The 21754-nt window shown below is 45.6% G+C and overlaps 1 protein-coding gene across 4 annotated transcripts in view; it reads right to left on the bottom strand.

Annotated features, from left to right (window-relative positions):
• Positions 1-12716: 12716 nt before the first annotated feature.
• Positions 12717-21754, bottom strand: part of PIWIL1 (piwi like RNA-mediated gene silencing 1) — a 1090590-nt gene continuing 1081552 nt past the window's right edge. For 2 of the 4 annotated variants that reach the window (XM_063964613.1, XM_063964614.1), the window contains exon 21: positions 12717-13779. In XM_063964613.1, the coding sequence (XP_063820683.1) occupies positions 13663-13779 (117 nt within the window). In that variant the 3' untranslated portion in view covers positions 12717-13662. The remainder of the gene's footprint in view (positions 13780-21754) is intronic. The other 2 variants (XM_063964615.1, XM_063964616.1) reach the window with 2 other exon arrangements.

The raw sequence follows: 21754 nt of genomic DNA, 5'->3' as shown, positions 1-21754 counted from the left end.
TCACTCTCCACAGGTTCTATTCCCACTTGGTTGGTGGAGTGGTACCACCAACTGAGTGGGAATTAGGAGTGGGTGTCTGTATGCCAGCTGTCGGCAAAATGACGGTTGTCTGAATTCCGGCGTCTGTCTCCTTTACGCGGGGATCTTCTCTGCCGGCACTTTGACTGCATCCCATCTGCCATATATCTAGAAATTTCAATACCCCTATAGGTGAATAAAATGGAACCATTGTGAAGGGAATTATCACAAGATAAAGAACAGATGTATTGTCACCAGTTTATTTGGATAGTGTTAATTGTTCAGCAATTTCTCCCTTGATCTCGTTTTTATCAGGAGATCGTCCAAGTATGGGATAATTGTGACTCCATGCTTGCACAGGACCACCATCATTTCCGCCATTATCTTGGTGAAAATCCTCGGGGCCGTGGAGAGTCCAATCGGCAACGTCTGAAATTGGTAATGACAATCCTGTACAGTGAATCTCATGTATTCCTGATGGGGGGCATATATGGGGACATGAAGGTACGCATCCTTATGTCCAGAGACACCATAAACTCCCCCTCCTCCATGTTGGCTATTATCGCTCTGAGAGATTCCATTTTGAATTTGAATCTTCTTATGTACAGGTTTAGGGATTTCAGATTCAAAATAGGTCTGACTGAACCGTCCGGTTTCGGGACCACAAATAGGGTTGAATAGTAATATCTTCCCTGCTGGTGCAGGGGAACCTTGATTATCACTTGCTGTATACACAGCGTTTGAATTGCAGCGAACACTACATCCCTTTCCGATGTGGAAGCTGGTAGGGCCGATTTGAAAAACCGGCGCGGGGCACCTCCTCGAATTCCAATTTGTAACCCTGGGAAACTATTTCCAACACCCAGGGATTCAGGTCCGAACTGACCCAGGCCTGAATGAAAAGTCGAAGACGTGCCCCCACCGGTGCGGACTCCCTCAGGGGAGCCCCAGCGTCATGCTGTGGGTTTTGGAGCAGCCGGGGAGGACTTTGGTTCCTGGGCGCCTGCCGAAACAGGTGCTCTCTTGCCTCTGCCCTTACCTCTGGCGAGGATCCCCGACCTCTTTTGGACTTGTGCGACGAAAGGACTGCATCTGATAAGGTGTTACTTTCTTTTGCTGTTGGGGTATATAAGGTAAAAAAATTTGATTTACCTGCTGTGGCTGTGGAAACCAGGTCCGTCAGCCCATCCCCAAACAATACATCACCCTTGTAGGGTAGTACTTCCATATGTTTCTTGGAATCCGCATCACCCGTCCATTGGCGAGTCCATAAGGATCTTCTCGCTGAGACAGACATGGCATTGGCCCTAGAAGCTAGCAGTCCAATGTCCCTTTGAGCATCCCTCATAAATAAGACTGCGTCTTTAATATGGGCTAGAGTTAGGAATATAGTATCATTATCAAATTGATCTGTCAGCTCATCTGTCCAAGCTGCAATTGCGCTACACACCCATGCCGACGCAATTGTCGGTCTTAGCACAGCACCCGTATGAGAATAAATACACTTTAAGGTAGTTTCCTGCCTGCGATCTGCAGGGACCTTAAGGGACGCTGTGTCAGGAGATGGTAGCGCCACTTTCTTGGACAAGCGCGTCAGGGCCTTGTCCACAGTGGGGGGTGATTCCCAAATCTCTGTCCTGCTTAGGGAAGGGGTATGCCATATAAATTCTTTTGGGGATCTGCGGTCTCTTTTCCGGAGTCTCCCAAGCTTTTCCAAAGAAATCATTTAATTCATGAGATGTGGGAAAATTAATAATCTGTTTCTTTTCCTTAAACATGTGTACCCTTGTGTCGGGGACCGAGGGTTCATCCTCAATATGCAACACATCCCTTATTTCCACAATCATACACTGAATGGTTTTAGTCACCCTAGGGTGCAATTTTACTTCGTCATAGTCGACACTGGAATCAGAATCCGTGTCGGTAGTAGTGTCTTGTTAAGGGACGCTTTTGAGACCCCGACGGGCCCTGTGAGTCGGTCCAATCCGAGGATTGACCCCCTGATGTCCCCCCTAATTCAGCCTTATCAAGCCTTTTATGTAAAGATGCCACACTTGCATTCAACATATGCCACATGTCCATCCATTCCGGAGTCGGCACAACCGATGGGGACACACCACTCATTTGCTCCACCTCCTCCTTGGAGAAGCCTTCCGCTTCAGACATGTCGACACCACGTACCGACACCCCCCACACACAGGGATTAACCTACAAGGGGACAAAACCCCAACAGGGCCCTTAGGAGAGACAGAGAGTATGCCAGCACACACCCAGCGCTTAATAACACTGTGGAAAAATATGACCAGATAGCGCTTTTTTATATAATATTCCAATGCCCACTCACTGCGTCGCCAATGTGTCCCCCTCCTCTTTTTTCCCCTCCTCTTTTTTCCAGCCTGTGAAGTTCAGCAGGGGAGAGACCAGGGAGCCAGCGTTCAGCATGCAGCTTCTGTGGAGAAAATTGCGCTGGTTAGTGCTGAGGATCAAGCCCCGCCCACCCGATGGCGGGCTTCGGTCCTAGTGCTTTTTTTATTAAAATGGCGGGGGATTCTTGGATTTACTGCCTCCGCAGCCTAATCCATCTTAACATGTCCAGAAGTGAGGTTTATTGCTGCCCAGGGCGCCCCCCCCCCAGCGCCCTGCACCCTTCAGTGCTGCTCTGTGTGTGTATAGTGGGAGCAATGGCTCATGAAGAACTGATGTCTTCTGCCTTCTCATACTCACCCGGCTTCTATCTTCGGCATCTGTGAGGAGGACGGCGGCGCGGCTCCGGGACGAACCCCAGGTGAGACCTGTGTTCCGACACCCTCTGGAGCTAATGGTGTCCAGTAGCCTAGAAACAGAGCCCAACCGTAAAGCCAGCCCTGCTTCTCTCTCCTCAGTCCCACGATGCAGGGAGCCTGTTGCCAACAGGACTCCCTGAAAATAAAAAAAACGAACAAAATTCTTTTACAACAGAAAACTCTGGATAGCTCTCTGCAGTGTACCCTTTCTCCTCTGGGCACAGAATCTAACTGAGGTCTGGAGGAGGGGCATAGAGGGAGGAGCCAGTTCTTTTTAGGTGCCCTATCTCCTGCGGAGCCCGTCTATACCCCATGGTCCTTACGGAGTCCCCAGCATCCTCTAGGACATAAGAGAAATCCTATTTTTGGATCCCTAATCCTCTCAAACACCCTACTAAATGTTCTTTGTGAAAGCAATGGCAACAAGGTTTAATTTATATCTTGCAAACCTCATGGAACCTTCCCAGGTTGGGATTTTTCTTATGGGCAAAGCATTTCACAAAACTAGGGTGGTCATTCCGAGTTGTTCGCTCGCTGCCTTTTTTAGCAGAATTGCGATCAGGCTAAAAACCGGCAATTCTGCGCATGCGTATGGGCCGCACGCGCTAAGTACTTTCACACAAAACTATGCAATTTTACACAGGGCCGAGCGACGCTTTTCAGTCGCTCTGCTGATTGGTGAGTGATTGACAGGAAGTGGGTGTTTCTGGGTGGTACCTGAGCGTTTTCCGGGAGTGTGCTAAAAAACGCAGGCGTGTCAGGCAAAAATGCAGGAGTGGCTGGAGAAACGGGGGAGTGGCTTGCTGAACGCAGGGTGTGTTTGTGACGTCAAACCAGGAACTAAACAGACTGAAGTGATCGCAAGATAGGAGTAGGTCTGGAGCTACTCAGAAACGGCATGACATTTTTTTAGTAGCAATTCTGCTACTCTTTCGTTCGTACTTCTGCTAAGCTAAGATACACTCCCAGAGGGCGGCGGCTTAGCGTTTGCACTGCTGCTAAAAGCAGCTAGCGAGCGATCAACTCGGAATGAGGGCCTAGGTGCATTATTAACCTAATTTCTCACAGTATTTGTTTTAAGATTCCATCAGTAGTTCCAGTACTCAATGCTATGAAGGCATTCAATAGGCTCTCACGGGCCTTTATGTTCCGTATGCTTGAAGACTTTAGGTTTCAAGAGTAACTTTCTTAATGTAGGAACTGCATCATTTCCCATCAACAGCTGTTGTTGCCAATGGGCTTACCTCATCATTGGTCACATTAATGCAGATTAAGATGAATGTGTAGTCTAGGCTGCTTTACTTGTTTCAAACATATATGTTTCAGTACAGGGGTCAAATTTTACGGTGTTACAAATAATAATTTGTAGTTAATTTATCTGGACTGGTAAGAAACCAAGGATAAACTGTGAATGTCTAATAAAAAATTCCATATTGAGACGCTTGGATCTCCCTCTCTTCTCTCCATATTATCATTTGATTCATATCAGCCATGTCCCCCCAGGTCTCAAAGACTGGGTATATATTGAGACACATTTGTCTCCAACAACATATTGTGCTTCTTCCCCTGGTTCCTTAGTGTCCACAGCCCAGCCACACCCTACTCCTTTCCTACAGTACGGTTCATGATCGACTTGTAGGACAAACTGGTTAATCTTTATGACATAACTACCCATCCATCCCCCAACAGCACCCTCTTATTTCCGCTGTATTTAGTGATTTTTTTTGAGCAGATTCCCTTGGAAAGAAATTATGTTAATTCTGCAGGTTATGAAGGTGACCTGTAACTCCTGTACTATTTTGTTCTATCCCACTGATACACCACCTGAGCATTTCAGCTTGCCTAGGTTAGGAATTTGAACCTACCCCTTACTCAGGAGGATTGGTCTCTTAGACAACAGGTTGCAAAGTGCTACATGAAAATCATTTTAAGATCTATACGATATGGTACAGACTACCCTATTTATTCAAGTTTATGCTGGAGACTATGTGGCTGCATCAGTATATTCTTTCACATTTGGTGATAATGTACCATGGTATCTTTTTTTGGAATAAAGTTTTGGCCCTCCTGGGACGGCTTGACAAATTGATGCAACTTGATTGCACTGCAGACCGATCTCAAATCAATAGACTGGAAGAGGGAGGGACTCCTCAAATTATACTATGTTGCTTGTAATGCTTCGTAGCCAACCATACTTGGAATGTGGCTACGAAGCATTACAAGCCTACTCCACGATTCTAGTAATCCTCACCCTGCTAGTTGTTACAGATTTGTTATTTCTCCGGCTGGGTCCACAGGTTATCCACAGGATAACATTGGGATATGCCAGAGTGGCAGCGGAAATGGCACCAAATAGTCACAAGCTTTCTGGCCTCCCAGGATGCATCGGACTCATCCATATAATCCCGCCCACCAACTCAGTCAAATAAGTTTTTTGTTTGGTGTGGCAGGAGCCGGACCATGGTCACAGGGCTGCTGTTAAGGCAGCTCTAAGCTTTTATTATTTTATTTTTATAGTCTTACTATGTTTTGAGTGATCTTACTTAACAGCGTCTTAAACGCATGCTAGAAAGAGCTGCTCCAACAACTCTCCACTGGGTCGCAACAACGCTTACCTCCGGGTATTAGTGCTGTCTCGACGGGCGTCTGTGTCGGATGTTCTAGCACATAGGTTCTCAAACTCGGTCCTCAGGACCCCACACAGTGCATGTTTTGCAGGTCTCCTCACAGAATCACAAATGAAATAATTAGCTCCACCTGTGGACCTTTTACAATGTGTCAGTGAGTAATTAATACACCTGTGCACCTGCTGGGTTACCTGCAAAACATGCACTGTGTGGGGTCCTGAGGACCGAGTTTGAGAACCTCTATTCTAGCAGGTTCAGCAGCCGTTACCAGGCTGTGGCTGGAGCATGGGGAGAAGGTAAGGCATTGGTTCCACTTACTAGGGGATTCCGGACATAGCCGCACTGTATTGGAGGAGACCACAAACGGTGGCTGACGCGCCGCCACTCTTAAGTGCTCCAGCGCTATGCTTTAGGGATCATAGGTGCCAGGACTAGATTGAGGCTGCGATCCCTGGAGTTTATGTCAGCAGGGGGAGTCAGACGTTCCCCTCCCCCCAGTTCATGACCAGTTTTCGTGCGTCTCCCGTCCATGAACCGATGACCTCACTTCTGTCTCAGACGCTACCACGAGGGTACTCGGTCGCAGCTTAGGCCGCTGCAGTTGTGTACACTATAGTTGCCGCCGAGACCGGGTCGCAGACAGGAGCGTCTGCACACACTCATCGTTCACTAAGCGTCTGTGTCTCTTATCAGTTACCGGAGCGGCAGTGTACACTAGTAGCGGCTGAATCCACTCAGCGTCTTTCGAGCATATTGATCGATCCTGGAAGTGGGGTGAGTCTCCCTGTATCCCACTCTACTGAGTAAGGGTTATACAGTACTAAAATTCTATCTACTGTGTAGTATGAATAGTTAATTTTTCACAATGCATATGAGGTCTGTACAGTTCTGTGGTTTTCTGCATTATTTGACTGAAAAACTTATTGAAATAGCTGTTAAAAACAGAAACAGTAAATTGTACTCCTACATACTGGACAAGTAATTTTGTGGTTGATTATATACTCATATGACAACTGCTGATATTTAACATGTGACTGACTGCTAGTGTGATTGCTGACTTTTATATGTTTGTCGGTATTGTTTCTGAACCTCAATTCTGGTGCTCGGGTTGTGGTCAGATTGATATCACTTCTATATTTATATAAGTGATCTCAGTCACTGATAGTGTAGTATATTGTATAAACAGATTATTTACCATGTCTATGAGGGGCAAAAGTGACGAGGATACTTTATCAGGGACTCCTACACCCTTAACATGTCTATCTTGTAAAGTAGGGGTGTTAGCCCAGTATCTAACTTATGACGGGTTATGTGCAAACTGTTGTGCGTATCAGCAAAATAAAAGACAGGTTTAGCAACCAGTAGATCCACCATGGGGTGTGTTTGCAGACTTTGTCTACAATAGCTGACAGATTAGCACCTGCGGTGCCACACCCGGGAGTAGGATGCACTATTAACCCTTACATGCAGCTCCCTTCTTGTGGGTTAATTCCAGCAGCTTCAACAATTAAGCAGGCTAGTGAAGCCAGGGTAGATACATCTATGTTACAGACTACACAAGACGATACAACAGATGAGGATACTGTGTATTCAAATTCCCCATATGACGACCAGTCGGAGGGTTTCAGCTCAGAGGATATAGCAGAGCTTATTGATGCCATGAAGGCTGTTCTGTCTCTGGAAGAATCGGCCAAAGCAATAACAAAATCTAAAGCACCTGTTTTTAAACGTCCAAAAGCAGTTAGGATTGAGTTTCCAGGGTCAGAAGATCTGACGGAAATTATGGAAGAACCTTGGGCTACACCCAATAAATAATATAGAATTCCGAAAAAGTGGGATTCTTACTATCCTTTTCCGGCTGAGGACTGTTCTAAAAGTGAAGTTCCTCCTAAAGTAGATGCACATGTCGTGCAACTTGTGCGAAAATCTATTTTACCGTTACCCTCTACCTCACTGAATGATGTCACAGATATTAGAGTAGATGGTTTCTTGAAAAACATTTTTTCTCTGTCAGGGGCTGTTGTAAGGCCAGCTATGGCTTCAGCCTGGATGGCAAAAGCAATGGTAGAATGGGCGGACGAACTAGAGAGTGGCCTCTCCGCACCTACCAGGGAGCAGGAGTCTCATCTAGGCCATATAAAACAAGCTGCACAATATTTGGAAGAAGCAGCAATTGATATGGGTACGATTGCTTCTAAAGCATCAGCCTTAACGGTAGCCGCTCGTAGAGCAATTTGGCTACGTACTTGGAAAGCGGATGCAGAATCCAAGAAAGCTCTGGAAGCGATGCAGTTTGCTGGTAATATTCTGTTCGGAAAGCAATTGACAGATATTCTGGAATCGGAATCCAAAAAGGTCAGGTTTCCTGCTAGTTATAACCCTAAACCGAGGGGTTCAAAATTTCGGCCATTTTGATGGCAAGGTAGAGCAAAAGGAAAGGATGATTCTAACCAACCCCAGTACAATGAATCAGCTAGGGGTAGGAATCAATGGGCCAATATGCGGCCAGCTTCCAAACCAGAACAGAAGCCATCAGTTTGAGGGTGCGGGCCTCCTCCTTCATTTTGCACACACATATGCAAGCAGTCGACGACAGATGCTTGGGTGCAGAAGGTGGTATCTCTCTGTTATGGTTGCCCTTTCAAGAAGCAGCCTCCTCAAAGGTTTTATTTGCACCAGCCCGTCTCATATAGAGTCGAAGGCCAGAGCTCTGCAAGAAGCAGTTCAGAAATTGCTTCAGTCTGGGGTAATTATCCCAGTACCCCTGACACAAAGGGGACGGGGGTTTTACTCCAACCTATTTTTGATTCAGAAGCCAAATGGATCATTACGACCAATTCTCAATCTCAAGAAGTTAAACGAATACGTTTGGGTTCCAAAGTTTCACATGGAGACATTACGCTCCATAGTTTTGGCCATGGAACCAGGAGATTACATGGAATCTCTGGATGTACAGGATGCTTACCTGCATGCGCCCATAGCACGGTCCCATCATTATTACCTCAGTTTTGCCATCCTCCAGCAAAATTTTCAGTTCCAGGCTTTGCCCTTTGGGCTAGCAACAGCCCCCAGGGTATTTACCAAAATTATTGTGGTTATGGCAGATTATCTCCGCAAGCAGGGGATAAGAATTTTTCCATACCTCGACGATCTTTTAATCCTGGCTCAATCCCAGGAGTTACTCTTGGGCCATCTTCAACAGACAATAGCTTGTCTACAAAGACACAGATGGCTCATAAATTGGGAAAAGTCGTCTCTGAGTCCATCACAACGGATTGTTCACTTGGGGGCCATATTGGATTCAAGTCTACAAAGGATAATCTTACCTGGGAAAAAGATATCCAAGGTGCAGGTAATGATTCAGGAATTGTTGCACAGGTCAGACAGTATCAGTCCATGCAGCGATGCGAGTGATGGGTCTGATGGTGTGAACATTCAACAAGGTGGAATATGCACAATACCACTCCAGACCCCTACAGCACCTCATTCTACCCAGATGGAATGGAAAACATCAGACAATAAAAAGACAGATGCTAAAGCTTCCAGTAAACATAAAAAGGTCACTAGCCTGGTGGCTACAGACGGACCATCTAGACAAGGGGAGACCCTTTTGGATAGCAGATTGGCAAGTACTGACAACGGTTGCCAGTCTTCAAGGCTGGGGAGGAGTGTGGACCACAAGGGAAAGTTGCCTGCCAATAAATCTGTTGGAAATAAGGGCCATATATATGGCTCTGGTTCAGGCAAAGGACATTCTGCAAGGAAGACCAGTCCGGCTCCGTTCAGACAATGCAACAGCAGTAGCGTATCAGGGAGGAACTCACAGCAAAAGATTGATTGGGGAAGTAACTCACATACTAAGATGGGCAGAACTCCATCTTCCGGCATTGTCCGCAGTGTTTGTGCCAGGAGTGCTGAACTGGGAAGCGGACTATCTACACATCATTCAGGAGACCGAATGGGCGTTATACCCGTAAGTATTTAAAACTCTAATAAACAGATGGGGTCTGCCAGATATAGATCTCATGGCGTCCCGTTTGAACAACAAAGTTCCGGCATACGGGTCAAGAACAAAGGATCCCTGGGTGATCCTTGTAGACGCACTGTCAGTGAAATGGGAATTTCATCTGGCATATCTGTTTCCTCCAATCTCCCTGTTACCCATGGTGGTGAGGAAAATAAAGCAAGCAAAGGGAGCCATAATTCTAATAGCTCCAGCCTGGCCCAGAAGGCATTGGTACATAGATCTACTAAGGATGTCCATGGAAGCTCCAATTCTGCTTCCTCAACGTCCAGATCTACTAATGCAGGGGCCTTGTTATCACAGCCACCAGGAACGGCTGTCTTTGACGGCGTTGAAACCTCTATCCTAAAATCAAGAGGATTTTCACAACAGGTAATTCAAACCATGCTTAGAGCAAGAAAGCCTTCTTCAGCTCGTATTTATCATCGAATATGGCAGGCCTATATTCAATGGTGTAGCGAAAGAGGTACGGATCCAAGATCTTTTAAAGTATCCAGGATTTTGGATTTCCTCCAAGCAGGAATGGATAAGGGTTTAAAGGTGGCTTCCTTGAGAGTTCAAGTATCAGCATTAACTGTATGGTTTCAGAAAAAGATTGCTAACCTACAGGATGTGCATACTTTTTTTTCCACGGAATGTTGCACATTCAACCACCGTTTGTTCCTCCTGCAGTACCCTGGAATTTAAATCTGGTTCTTAAAATCCTTCAGGGGGCTCCGTTTGAACCACTTAAGAGAGCATATCTTAAATGGTTGACGGCTAAAGTTCTTTCTACTGACGATGGCGTCAGCTAGAAGAGTGTCAGATTTAGGTGCACTGTCTTGTAAGTCTCCTTTTCTGATCTTTTATCCAGATAAAGCAGTTCTCAGAACTAAATCTGGTTATCTTCCGAAGGTGGTCCCAAAGTTTCACCTGAACAAAGAAATTGTAGTCCCGGCTTTTCAGGTATCGGGACTTTCTGCGGGACGTAGTCCGTGCATTAAGAATTTACGTAGATCGTACTAGTGCCATCAGAAAGACAGATTCTCTCTCTTCATTCTTTCACAAAAGAGGATGGCCTGCTACTAAACAGACGCTAGCAAGATGGCTTCGAATGACGATTTCAGAAGCATATTCTCGTGCTGATCTCCCTGCTCTGGCTAATGTCTCTGCGCACTCTACACATAGGGTAGGTCCTTCATGGGCAGCAAACATGGTGCTTCAGCAGAACAGATTTGTAAGGCAGCCACATGGTCTTCCATTAACACATTCATTAGACATTATGCCTTGGATACTTTTGCCTCTCATGACGCATAATTCGGCCGAAAGGTTCTCCTGGCTAATCAAGGGGGTCCCCACCACTAATAATGGTTTTGGGAATCCCAATGTTATCCTGTGGATAACCTGTGGACCCAGCCGGAGAAATATACCGTTGATAATGGAATTTCTTCTATGTCCACAGGTATCCACAGGTCTCCCACCCTGACGCACCTGATTTGAGGATCTTTACAATCACTAAACCTCTTCCCTCTTGTATGGAAGGGTGTGCATGTGTGTTCTTATCGCCTGAATAGGGTTCTACATGATGCTCCTGCCTAATTGCTGTAAAAACAACTGATTTGACTGAGTTGGTGGGCGGTATTATATGGATGAGCCCGATGCATCCTGGGAGGCCAGAAAGCTCGTGACTATTTGGTGCCATTTCCGCTGTCGCTCCGGCATATCCCAGTGTTATCCTGTGGACATAGGAGAAATTCCGTTATCAACGGTAAGTTCTTACCATAACGGTATTTTTTTTTTTTTTACATAATTTTTTCTTTTCCTTTATGAATTTTGCGGGCTCATGTTTGGCAGGCTGCTTGAGCTTTGGGATATTTCCATCCTTTTCCCTCCCACATAAAATGTTAAAACCCCCAGCAATTATGTATGTTTTAAGATACAATTAAGGAGTGGCTAACATCAGTAGCTTTTTCCTGTGTTTGTAGATGTATGCTACACAACATTGGCACTGAGGACTGTATTTTAGGACTGTTCACATTCCAATGTCAATAACCAGACAAATAGTAACTTGTTTCTTTTCAAAGATGATGGTATTTATTTACAAAGTGTCAGTTTGTAAAACCTGGCATTTGACGAGTTTTATGCACAAAACTGTAGTTTCCGCATAATTTAAGTAACTTTTTGCTTGCAAACTAGACACCCATATATCTGAATTACTTAATGCTTTTTGTAGTATAGGTTGGTACTGTCTTAACCACCTGACGATAGCTAGAATATGTGGACGATTCTTTGAAACAAGGGTGCAGATAGATGTGTAGGTGCCAAGACGGGGGAGATTTGGGCACTTTAAGTGCTCTTGACCATGCCCTGACTCATCTAGTATTTCTGCAGTGCAGTGTGATATTGTATGGTGATCATAGGCGAAAGTAACCCAATAACCACTAAGGGTCCACATCATTTAAAAGATGTGGACCCTTAGTGGTCCCCTTTTTAAATTGGATTTCCTATAAATTTAATGAAGCCAGGATGGGGAGATTCTCCCCATCCTGGCTTCAATAAACTTAAAGCCCCCTAACCTACTGTAGGTAATAAATGAAAATAATATATCTTATAAGAGATTCAAATCTGTAATAACCTATTGGCATCACGTTAAACATGTGTTACAAGCTATAACAAACAAATTTGACAACAAGGCATGGTCGTAAGTGAAGGCTCGTATCTTTGGTCTAGCTGCACTAAAGAAATCTTAAATGGTGCTTGGTTTTGGAACATTGAAATATGCCTATATCTGTCTTCTCACTCTGGGTCTGATTCAGAGATGGATGCAGTTACTACGGTTGCAACTTTGATAAAAGACCCAGTCGCTGGCTGCGACATACCAGAGTCTGGCTAGCCATCCTGTTACCTCCCAGAATGGCCTCTGAAATTGCCTTGCTCTATGACTACATTTGTTCTGCATCCCTTAGCTATAACTTTTGGGGCGTATGGGCTGTACAGCTAGGGCGCATGCGTTCACCTCTGGATCAGACCCTCTATTTGGATTGGTCTTGATTTTTTTATAGTACACATTCATAAACCCAATAAGCAAATAGTTTCACTGGCAGGACTTGCAACATGCATCCTATGTAATAATGTCACCAGGCCTTGCTACCACAGAAGTGGAACACTACATTTATGCCAAGTTAACCACACATCTAGTCTTAATTATGTATAAATGGCAAATTACAATTCCACACATGCATAAATAAAAGAATAAAGTAACAGGAATATTGCAGTGAACTAACATTTTCCAAATAAAGAGTTTTTTTTATTGATACTTTCAACATAACTTAAGTACAAACTTGCAATTACCCAACTTTAATGCTAACATTTACGTAGTTTCTAAGCTTTACATTTTAAATAACAAACACGTTACATAATGGCTGCATTTAGTGTAAATGAAACAAACCACAAATCAATGTAATAGGCTATGATGCATAATGGGCAAACTTTACATCATAAGCCTCCAAATTGTTTTATTTCTCAGATCAGGTCCTTCAAATGTGATGCACCACAGTACTTTTCATTATATTTAAAGGTTAATCCAACCAAAGATAAGACAAAAGAGAACTACTACTGACCCAATGGATGCCATTTCCTCTAGAAGGCACAGCTGGGACAAGGAATTTGACTGGATATTCAAAAACTTAAATTTTTATAAAGTGGAGAGTATATATATTTTTTAATCTTGAGGTTTATTGTAGAATGTTAAAGTCAACAGCCTCAACATAACAAGTACATAGAGAACAATTCCTGCAGCTTTTAAAGAAACGACTCTTACTTGAATTGCAATGTCATATATTTCAACAACTTTAGATAACATAAAAAACATTTTTGCTTTTCTGCAATTTATTGTCATAATAAAATAACGTCTCATTAAACTGTTTTATTTATTTATTTTTTACTATAAAATGAATTTAGATTTACCTCACTATTCTGTGATAAATGCAGGTGTAAATGTTCTACAAAGCAAACATGCCACATCCATAATCAAAAGGTATTACTGATGTCTGTGCAAAGGAACCATAATTTAACATGACCCAACATTTTTAACCTATATTATATAGATATACTCACTACCAAGTCTTTCTAGACAAATTTGTGGTGAAAACATAACATTAAACAATATACGTACACTTTGCATTATTGGAGCCTAAAGGTAGTAAAGGCGTACACTTTGCATTATTGGAGCCTAAAGGTAGTAAAGGCGGTCAGCAAGTGACAGATGTGGTTCTCTGTGGACACTTTGGCCCACCAAAAACACTAGTTTATGGGCATACTGGCATGGTGCAGGCACTCGGATTACTCCCTAAAAAAGAAAATGGTAAATTTAGCCTGATTCTATACATATATAATATATATATATATATATATCTATCCACATATACAGTGGAACCGGAAAGTATTCACAGCGCTCCACTTTTTACACATTTTGTTATGTTACAGCCTTATTCCAAAATGGGATAAATTATTTTTTCCCCCTCAAAAATTCTACACACAATACCCTATAATGACAATGTGAAAAAATAGGATTGTAATACCTACCGATAAATCGTTTTCTCTTAGTCCGTAGAGGATGCTGGGGTCACTTCAAGAACCATGGGGTATAGACGGGATCCGCAGGAGACATGGGCACTTTAAGACTTTCAAATGGTGTGACCTGGCCCTCTATGCCTCTCCTCCAGACTCCAGTTTAAGGAACTGTGCCCAGGGACATGGACATTTCGAGGAAAGGATTTATTGTTAAACCACGGTGAGCATCTTACCAGCTCACACCTCAAGCATGCCGCAGAAGGTGGCATTCAACAGAACACAGGCCAACGGCATAAAGAATTTGCAGCAATATGCTGACAAAAAACGTAACACAACCTGTGTGTAACCACAACCAATAACTGCAGATACAGTACGCACTGGGACGGGCGCCCAGCATCCTCTACAGACTAAAGGTGCATACACACGGAGCGATATAACTGAGCGATTTTGACTATATAGTCAAAATCGCTCAGAAAGTTAGTGCAGATCGCTCCGTGTGTATACAGGCAGCGATAGCGATGCGCGTCCCCGCTAGGTCGCTATCGCTGGGAAAAATAGTCAGTGCAGGCAAGTCAATTTTGGCTATGTCGCTGCAAAAGTTAGTCAAAATCGCTAATACTTTAAGAGGCCAGCGATTTTTCCCAGCGATAGCGATGATGCAGGCGGCGGTGGTGCGGGCGGCGGCGGGTTGCGGTGGCGGTGTGGGCGACGGCGGGTTGCGGCGGCGGTGGGTTGCGGTATGGGCGGCGGTGGGTTGCGGCGGGTTGCGGCAGCGGTGCGGGCGGGGGAAATTTACCTTTATCTTGCAGAGTTTGGCAGCGGAGCGGTACCAGTTTCAAAAATGGCGCCTCAGCGTCATTTTTGAAATTCAAGATGGCCGCCGCGAGCCAATCACGGCTCGCCGCGTCATCGCCCCGCCCCCTCCCGCTGACTTATATAAGTCAGCGCGAGGCAGCGGCTTTCAGTCCGACGGCGGAGGAGGAGCGGAGAAGAGCTCCTGAAGACGCCGTGGATGTCCTGGATGGGCGGCGGCTATGCAAAAGAGCTTAGCAGCCGCCGCCCACCAGGTGAAGACGCCGGAGCAAGACCCCAGAAGCCCTGGGGAGGTGGCGCCCCCCCAGGTGAAGACGCCGGAAGCCCTGGGAAGGCGGCGGCCATGCAAAAGAGCTTAAAGGCCGCCGCCCCCAGGTGAAGACCCAGTTTAATAAAGGATTTTTTAAAGAGTGTGTCGTGTTTTTTTCTTCAATATTTTCTTTACAGGTGGACTACAGGTGCCAGCGGGCCCTTTATGTCCGGGCATGCTGGCACTTGTGGTTCTCCAAGTGCCAGCATGCTGGGGCAGGCTTGCTGGGACCTGTAGGCCACCTGTAAAGAACAATATTACTATTGAAAGGCTATTAGCCTCCCATCCACCGCCCACGGATGGGGGGGGACAGCCTCGGGCTTCACCCCTGGCCCTTGGGTGGCTGGAGGGGGGGACCCCTTGATTTAAGGGGTCCTCACTCCTCCAGTGTACCCCGGCCAGGGGTGACTAGTTGGGGGGGTAATGGCACGGCCGCAGGGACCAATATAAAAGTGTCCCCCGGCTGTGGCATTATCTCCCTGGCTAGTGGAGCCCGGTGCTGGTTTGAAAAATACGGGGGACCCCTATGTCTTTTGTCCCCCGTATTTTTTAAACCAGGACCGGATGCAGAGCCCGGTGCTGGTTGTCTAAATATAGGGGAACCCTACTCATTTTTTCCTCTGTATTTTAACAACCAGGACTGGCTCAAAGAGCCCGAGGCTGGTTTTACATAGGAGGGGGGACCCCACGCAAATTTTTTTTTTTTTACTTTTAGCTATTTAAATACCAGCCACCCTGTAAAATCGTCCTATATATGACACTCATCCCCTTATTTAAATGAGATAGTCAAAATCTCCCATAGCCAAAATCTCCCATAGCCAAAATCTCTTGCATAGTTAGACAAAATCTATGGTAAAGTTAGTCAAAATCTCCTACTGCCAGTTCAAGGGAAAAGTTAGTCAAAATCTCTCATAGTCAAAATCTCTCCGTGTGTATGCACCTTAAGAGAAAAGGATTTACCGGTAGATATTAAAATCCTATTTTCTCATACGTCCTAGAGGATGCTGAGGCACTTCAAGAACCATGGGGTCATACCAAAGCTCTAGAATGGGCGGGAGACTGCGGACGACTCTGCAGAACCGAATGACCAAAACGTGAGGTCAACCTCGGCCAAGGTATTAAAGCTGTAAAATTTAGCCCAATTTTTTGCTAAATAGCTGCTCGGCAAAGTTGCAATGCCGAGACTCCCCGGTCAACCGCCCCCGGACGAGCCCACCTTTTTAGTAGAATGGGCCTTCACCTATTTCGGTAACGGCAATCCTGCTGTGAGATGAGCATGCTGAATCGTACCAAAGATCCAGCGCGCAACGGTCTGCTTGGAAGCAGGACACCCAATCTTGCAGGGAGCAAACAGGACAAACAGAGGCTGTGTTCCTAAATGGAGCCGTCCTGGCGACATAAATTTTCAAAAACACTGACCACATGCAGAGACTTCGATTCAGTGAAGGCGTCCATAGCCACAGGCACCACCATAGGTTGGTATACGTGGAAAGAAGAAACCACCTTCGGTAGAAGTTATTGACGAGTTTCCAACTCTGCTCTATCTTCATGGAAGATCAAATAAGGTCTCTTGTGAGACCAGACCGCTAACTCAGACACTTGCCTTGTGTATGCCAAGGCCAACCTGACGACCACTTTACAAGTGAGGAGTCTCACTCCGCCTTACGTAAAGGTTCGAACCAATGTGATTGAAGGAACTTCAACACCCCATTAAGATCCCCTGGTGCCACTGGGGCACAAAAGGAGGTTGGATGTGTAACACTCCCTTCACGACAGCCTGAACTTCTGAAAGGGAGTCCAATTGATTCTGAAAGAAAACCGATAAGGCCGATTTTAATTGCTGAAAACTATACCGTAGGCGTCTTCTTGGATTCCCACCAAGAAACTTATTTTCTCCAAAACGGTAGTAATGTTTAGACGTTACCCCTTTTCTAATCCGAATAAGTGTGGGAACTACTTCCGTGGGAATACCCTTACGGACTAAGATCTGGCGCTCAACCGCCATGTCATCAAACGTAGCCGCGCTAAGTCATAATACACGCATGGCCCCTGTCGCAACAGGTCCACGCGCAAAGGAAAAGGCCAGGGATCTCCTATGAGTAATTCCTGAGATCTGGATACCAAGCTCTCCTTGGCCAGTCTGGGACCATGAGGCTCGCCCGAATTTCCTTTTTATGAACCTAGAACTTTTGGAACGAGAGAAAACGTAGGGAATACCTATACCGACTGAAAACACCCACGGTGTCACCAGTATCTTCACTGTTCCTGTTTGAGGTTCCCTTGACCTGGAACTCTGAAACTTCTTGTTGAGACGAGACGCCATCATTCCTACTTGAGGAAATCCCAACGACATGTCTTTGAAGACTACGTGGAAGAGGTCTCCCCTCTCCTGGATGGAGATCGTCTGCTGAGGAAGTCTGCTTTCCAGTCGTCCACTCCTGGAACGAACATTACTGACAAAACGCTTGTATGTTTCTCCGCCCAGCGGAAAATCCTTGTGGCTTCTGCCATTGCTGTTGTTTTTCGTTGTAGAAAATCTTTGTAAACGGCCCTTAACTCTAGACCGTTAATGTGGTGATCAGTTTCCTAACTTGACCATCTTCCTTGGACGTTTTCCTCTTGAGTGACTACCCCCCAGCCTCGGAGGCTTGCATCCGTGGTCACTAGGATCCAGTCCTGGATCCCGACCCTGCGCCCCTCTAGGAGGTGAGAACTGCGCAGCCATCACAGGAGTGAGATTCTGGTCTTGGAAGACAGGATTATCCTCCGGTGTAAGTGTAGGTGGGAACCGGACCCCCTTGTCCAACAGGTCCCTCTGGAACACCCTGGCATGGAACCTGCCAAATTGAGTGGCCGCAACCATCTTTTCCAGCAACCGAATGTATTGATGAAATGACAGTCTTGCTGGTCTCGGAATTTGTTTGACCAGACTCTGGATCTCCAGAGCCTTTTCCACTGGAAGAAAAAACTCCTTGTAGTTCTGTGTCTAGTATTATTCCCAAAACAGATAACCGCGTCGTTGGAACCAACAGTGATTCTGGCAAGTTCAGGAGCTAACCCTGTTGTTGAAGAACTGTCAGGGAGAGTGCAACATTTTTGCACCAACTGGTTCCTTGAACTCGCCGTTATCAGGGGACCGTCCCAGTATGGGATAACCGTGACTCCTTACTAGCGACGGAGAAGCATTATTACCACCATCACCCTGGTGAAAATTCTTGGAGTCGTGGACAGACCCACGGCAACGTCTGAAATTGGTAATGACACCCCTGAATTGCAAACCTCAGGCAAGCCTAATGCGGAGGTTCTTTATGTCTACTGAGACCATGAAAAAAAAAAATTCAGATTGGAGATCACTGCACTAAGAGATTCCATCTTGGATTTTAATTTCTTTAAGTAGAAAATGAGGGATTTCAGATTTAGGATTGGTCTGATCGAGCAGTCTGGTTTCGGGGCCACGAAGAGGCTTGAATAAAAACCTTCTCCCTGTTGTGACAGGGGAAAAACCAGGTCAATGACCTGATCCTAATACAACCTTAGTATTGTGTCGCATACTACCTCCCCGTCCGGAGGAGAATCTGTTATTTGAAAAATTGGTGAGGGGAAACGTCTGGAAACTCCAGTATGTACCCTTGGGACACTATTCGTAAAACCCACGGGTCCAGGTCCGTTCCAGGACTGACTGAAAAGTTTTTAGACGTGGCCCCACTGGTGTGGACTCCCGCAAGAAAGTCCCAGCGTCATGCGGTGGATGTGGCAGAACAGAGGATGATGTCTGCTCCTGTGATCTTGAAGAGGTTGCGGACCTCTTCCCTTTTCTCCCTCCTCTATCTGCAAAGAAAAGGGAATCTGTATCTATTGGGCCGAGATGACTGCATCCGACAATGATGCGTCATCATCCGTTGTGAGGGAACATAGGGCAAGAAGGTAGACTTTAACTAGGCCGTCACCAAACCAGGCTTCACCTTCATAGGATAGAGACTCCATTTCTTCTCGGAGTCAGCATTAGCATTACATTGGTGAATCCACAACGCCCTCCTAACCGAGACCGCTATGGAATTGGCCTGTGAACCCAATAGTCCTATATCCCTTGCAGTCGCACGAAAGTATGCTGCAGTGTTCTTGATATGACCCAATGTAAGGACGGTATCTATATTGGATGACAAGGCATCCGACCATTTTTGAATACTACTACTTCCCCATGCGCATGTAATGGCAGGTCTATCCAACGTACGCGTGGACACATAACCAGAAAATAATGTATCTTACTGCATACGATCCGCTGGATTTGTGACAGGGCCCCGTGCAGAACAGGGGGTGACTCCCACTTTATTCTGTCAGCGGCGGGGAAAGAATAAACAATCGGAATCCACTTGAGGATTTGAAACCATCTTGTCAGGGTGACCTAGACTTTCTCACACAAAGCGCTCGGCACATGAGAAGGAGGAATGTTACCTCAGCTTTCATTATAAATTTTTATATATATATATATATATATATATATATATATATATATATACACCCATATATAGACCCTTTTGTCAGTAACAGCAGGGTCCTCAGTGACGTTAATACGTCCTTAATGTGCACTAATCATGTACTGAATGCACTTTTTTTGTGTGGATCTGATCAGGAAACATTATGGTCGACATAGGAAACAGTATCCGTGTCGATATCAGGGAGTAATAACTGGGCAAAATAATCTTTTTTGCGACCCCCAGGGGTCTGAGGGAAATACAGCTATGAACTGATGTTTTCCATAGATATTTCTACGTCTGTGTCTGGGACACAGATTTCAGCAACCTTACTATATATATATATATATATATATATATAGCCTTTCTATATATATGTATATATATATATATATATACATATATATACACATATATAGCGCCTTTCTGATATGCATCACATTATCATGCCAATTTTTACCCAGTCAGATATTAGTGGTGCCGACAGGGCCACCCACACACAACTGTGTCCCTACTATATTTTCCTCTTGGGAAAAACATTCAGCCACCGACATGTTGACACACATGTACCAAGCCCCATCAGGAGTCGGCGGTGCCGACAGGGTCACTCCCACCGCCGTTTGTGGGAAGATCACTCAGCCTCAGACATGCCGACACACGTGTAACAAACACCCACCGACACACCGGGCATATAGGGGACAGACCCAGAGTAAAGTCTGTCAGGGAGACACAGATGTGGTTTGCCACCCCACAACTCAGCGCTCAATCCTGGTTCTGAAACCCTTATATAATGCCTCAGACCTGTAGCGCTTTTATAACTAACTTATACTGCACCAAATCAACTGTGCCCCCCCCCCCCGTTTTTCACTGTGTTATGTGTGAGGAAAGACCAGCGTCTCTACAACTCTGTGGAGAGAAAATGGCGCTGATGAGAGCTATGAGGGCTAAGCCACGCCCCCTTAATGGTGCGCTTCAGCCCCACTATTTTTCATTATATTTATACTGGCGGGGGTCAGGATTTAGTGCCCAGGCACTCATACCACTCTTTTTCAGTCACATATGATGATTTATATGCTGCCCAGGGCGGCCCCCCCTCTCCCCCCTGCACCCTACAGTGCCTCTGTGTGTGGGAGCATGGCGCGCAGCGCGATCGCTGTGCGGTACCTCAGAAGCCGTCACTGAAGTCTTCTTTTCTTCTTCTACTCACCTGGCTTCTGGCTCTGCAAGGGGGGGTGACGGCGGGCTCTGGGAATGAACCCCTAGGCGTACCTAGTGTTCAAAACCCTCATGAGCTAATAATGTCCTGTAGCCAAAGAAGCGGAGCCTTTAAACTCACTAGAAGTAGGTCTGACTTCTCTCCCCTAAGTCCCACGAAGCAGGGAGACTGTTGCCAGCAGCCCCCCTGAAAATAAAAAACCTAACAAAGTATTTTCAAAGAAACTCAGTAGAGCTCCTCAGAGTGCATCCAGTCTGCCTGGGCACAGATATAAACTGGAGTCTGGAGGAGGGGCATAGAGGGAGGAGCCAGGTCACACCATTTGAAAGCATCAAAGTACCTATGTCTCCTGCGGATCCCGTCTATACCCCATGGTTCTTGAAGTAAACCCAGCATCCTCTAGGACGTATGAGAAAAAGTTTTTTTGAGATTTTTGCTAATTTATTAAAAATAAACTAAGAGATCACATGTACATAAGTATTCACAGCCTTTGCTCAAAACTTTAGTTGATGCACCTTTGGCAGCAATTACAGCCTCAAGTCTTTTTGAATATGATGCCACAAGCCTGGCACACCTATCTTTGGGCAGTTTCGCTGATTCCTCTTTGCAGCATCTCTCAAGCTCAATCAGGTGGATGGGAAGCGTCGGTGCAGTCATTTTCAGATCTCTCTCTCGAGATGTTTAATCGGATTCAAGTCTTGGCACTGGCTGGGCCACTCAAGGACATTCACAGAGTTGTCCTGAAGCCTTCCTTTGATATCTTGGCTGTGTGCTTAGGGTCGTTGTCCTGCTGAAAGATGAACAGTCACCCCAGTCTGAGGTCAAGAGAACTCTGGAGCAGGTTTTCATCTAGGATGTCTCTGTACATTGCTGCATTCATCTTTCCCTCTATCCTGACTAGTCTCCCAGGTCCTGCCACTGAATAACATCCCCACAGCAT

This window comes from Pseudophryne corroboree, chromosome 1 (assembly GCF_028390025.1).
Source record: "Pseudophryne corroboree isolate aPseCor3 chromosome 1, aPseCor3.hap2, whole genome shotgun sequence".
Taxonomy (NCBI): Eukaryota; Metazoa; Chordata; class Amphibia; order Anura; family Myobatrachidae; genus Pseudophryne; species Pseudophryne corroboree.
The sequence above is the reverse complement of the archived record's forward strand: the minus strand, read 5'-3'. Positions and strand labels throughout refer to the sequence as shown.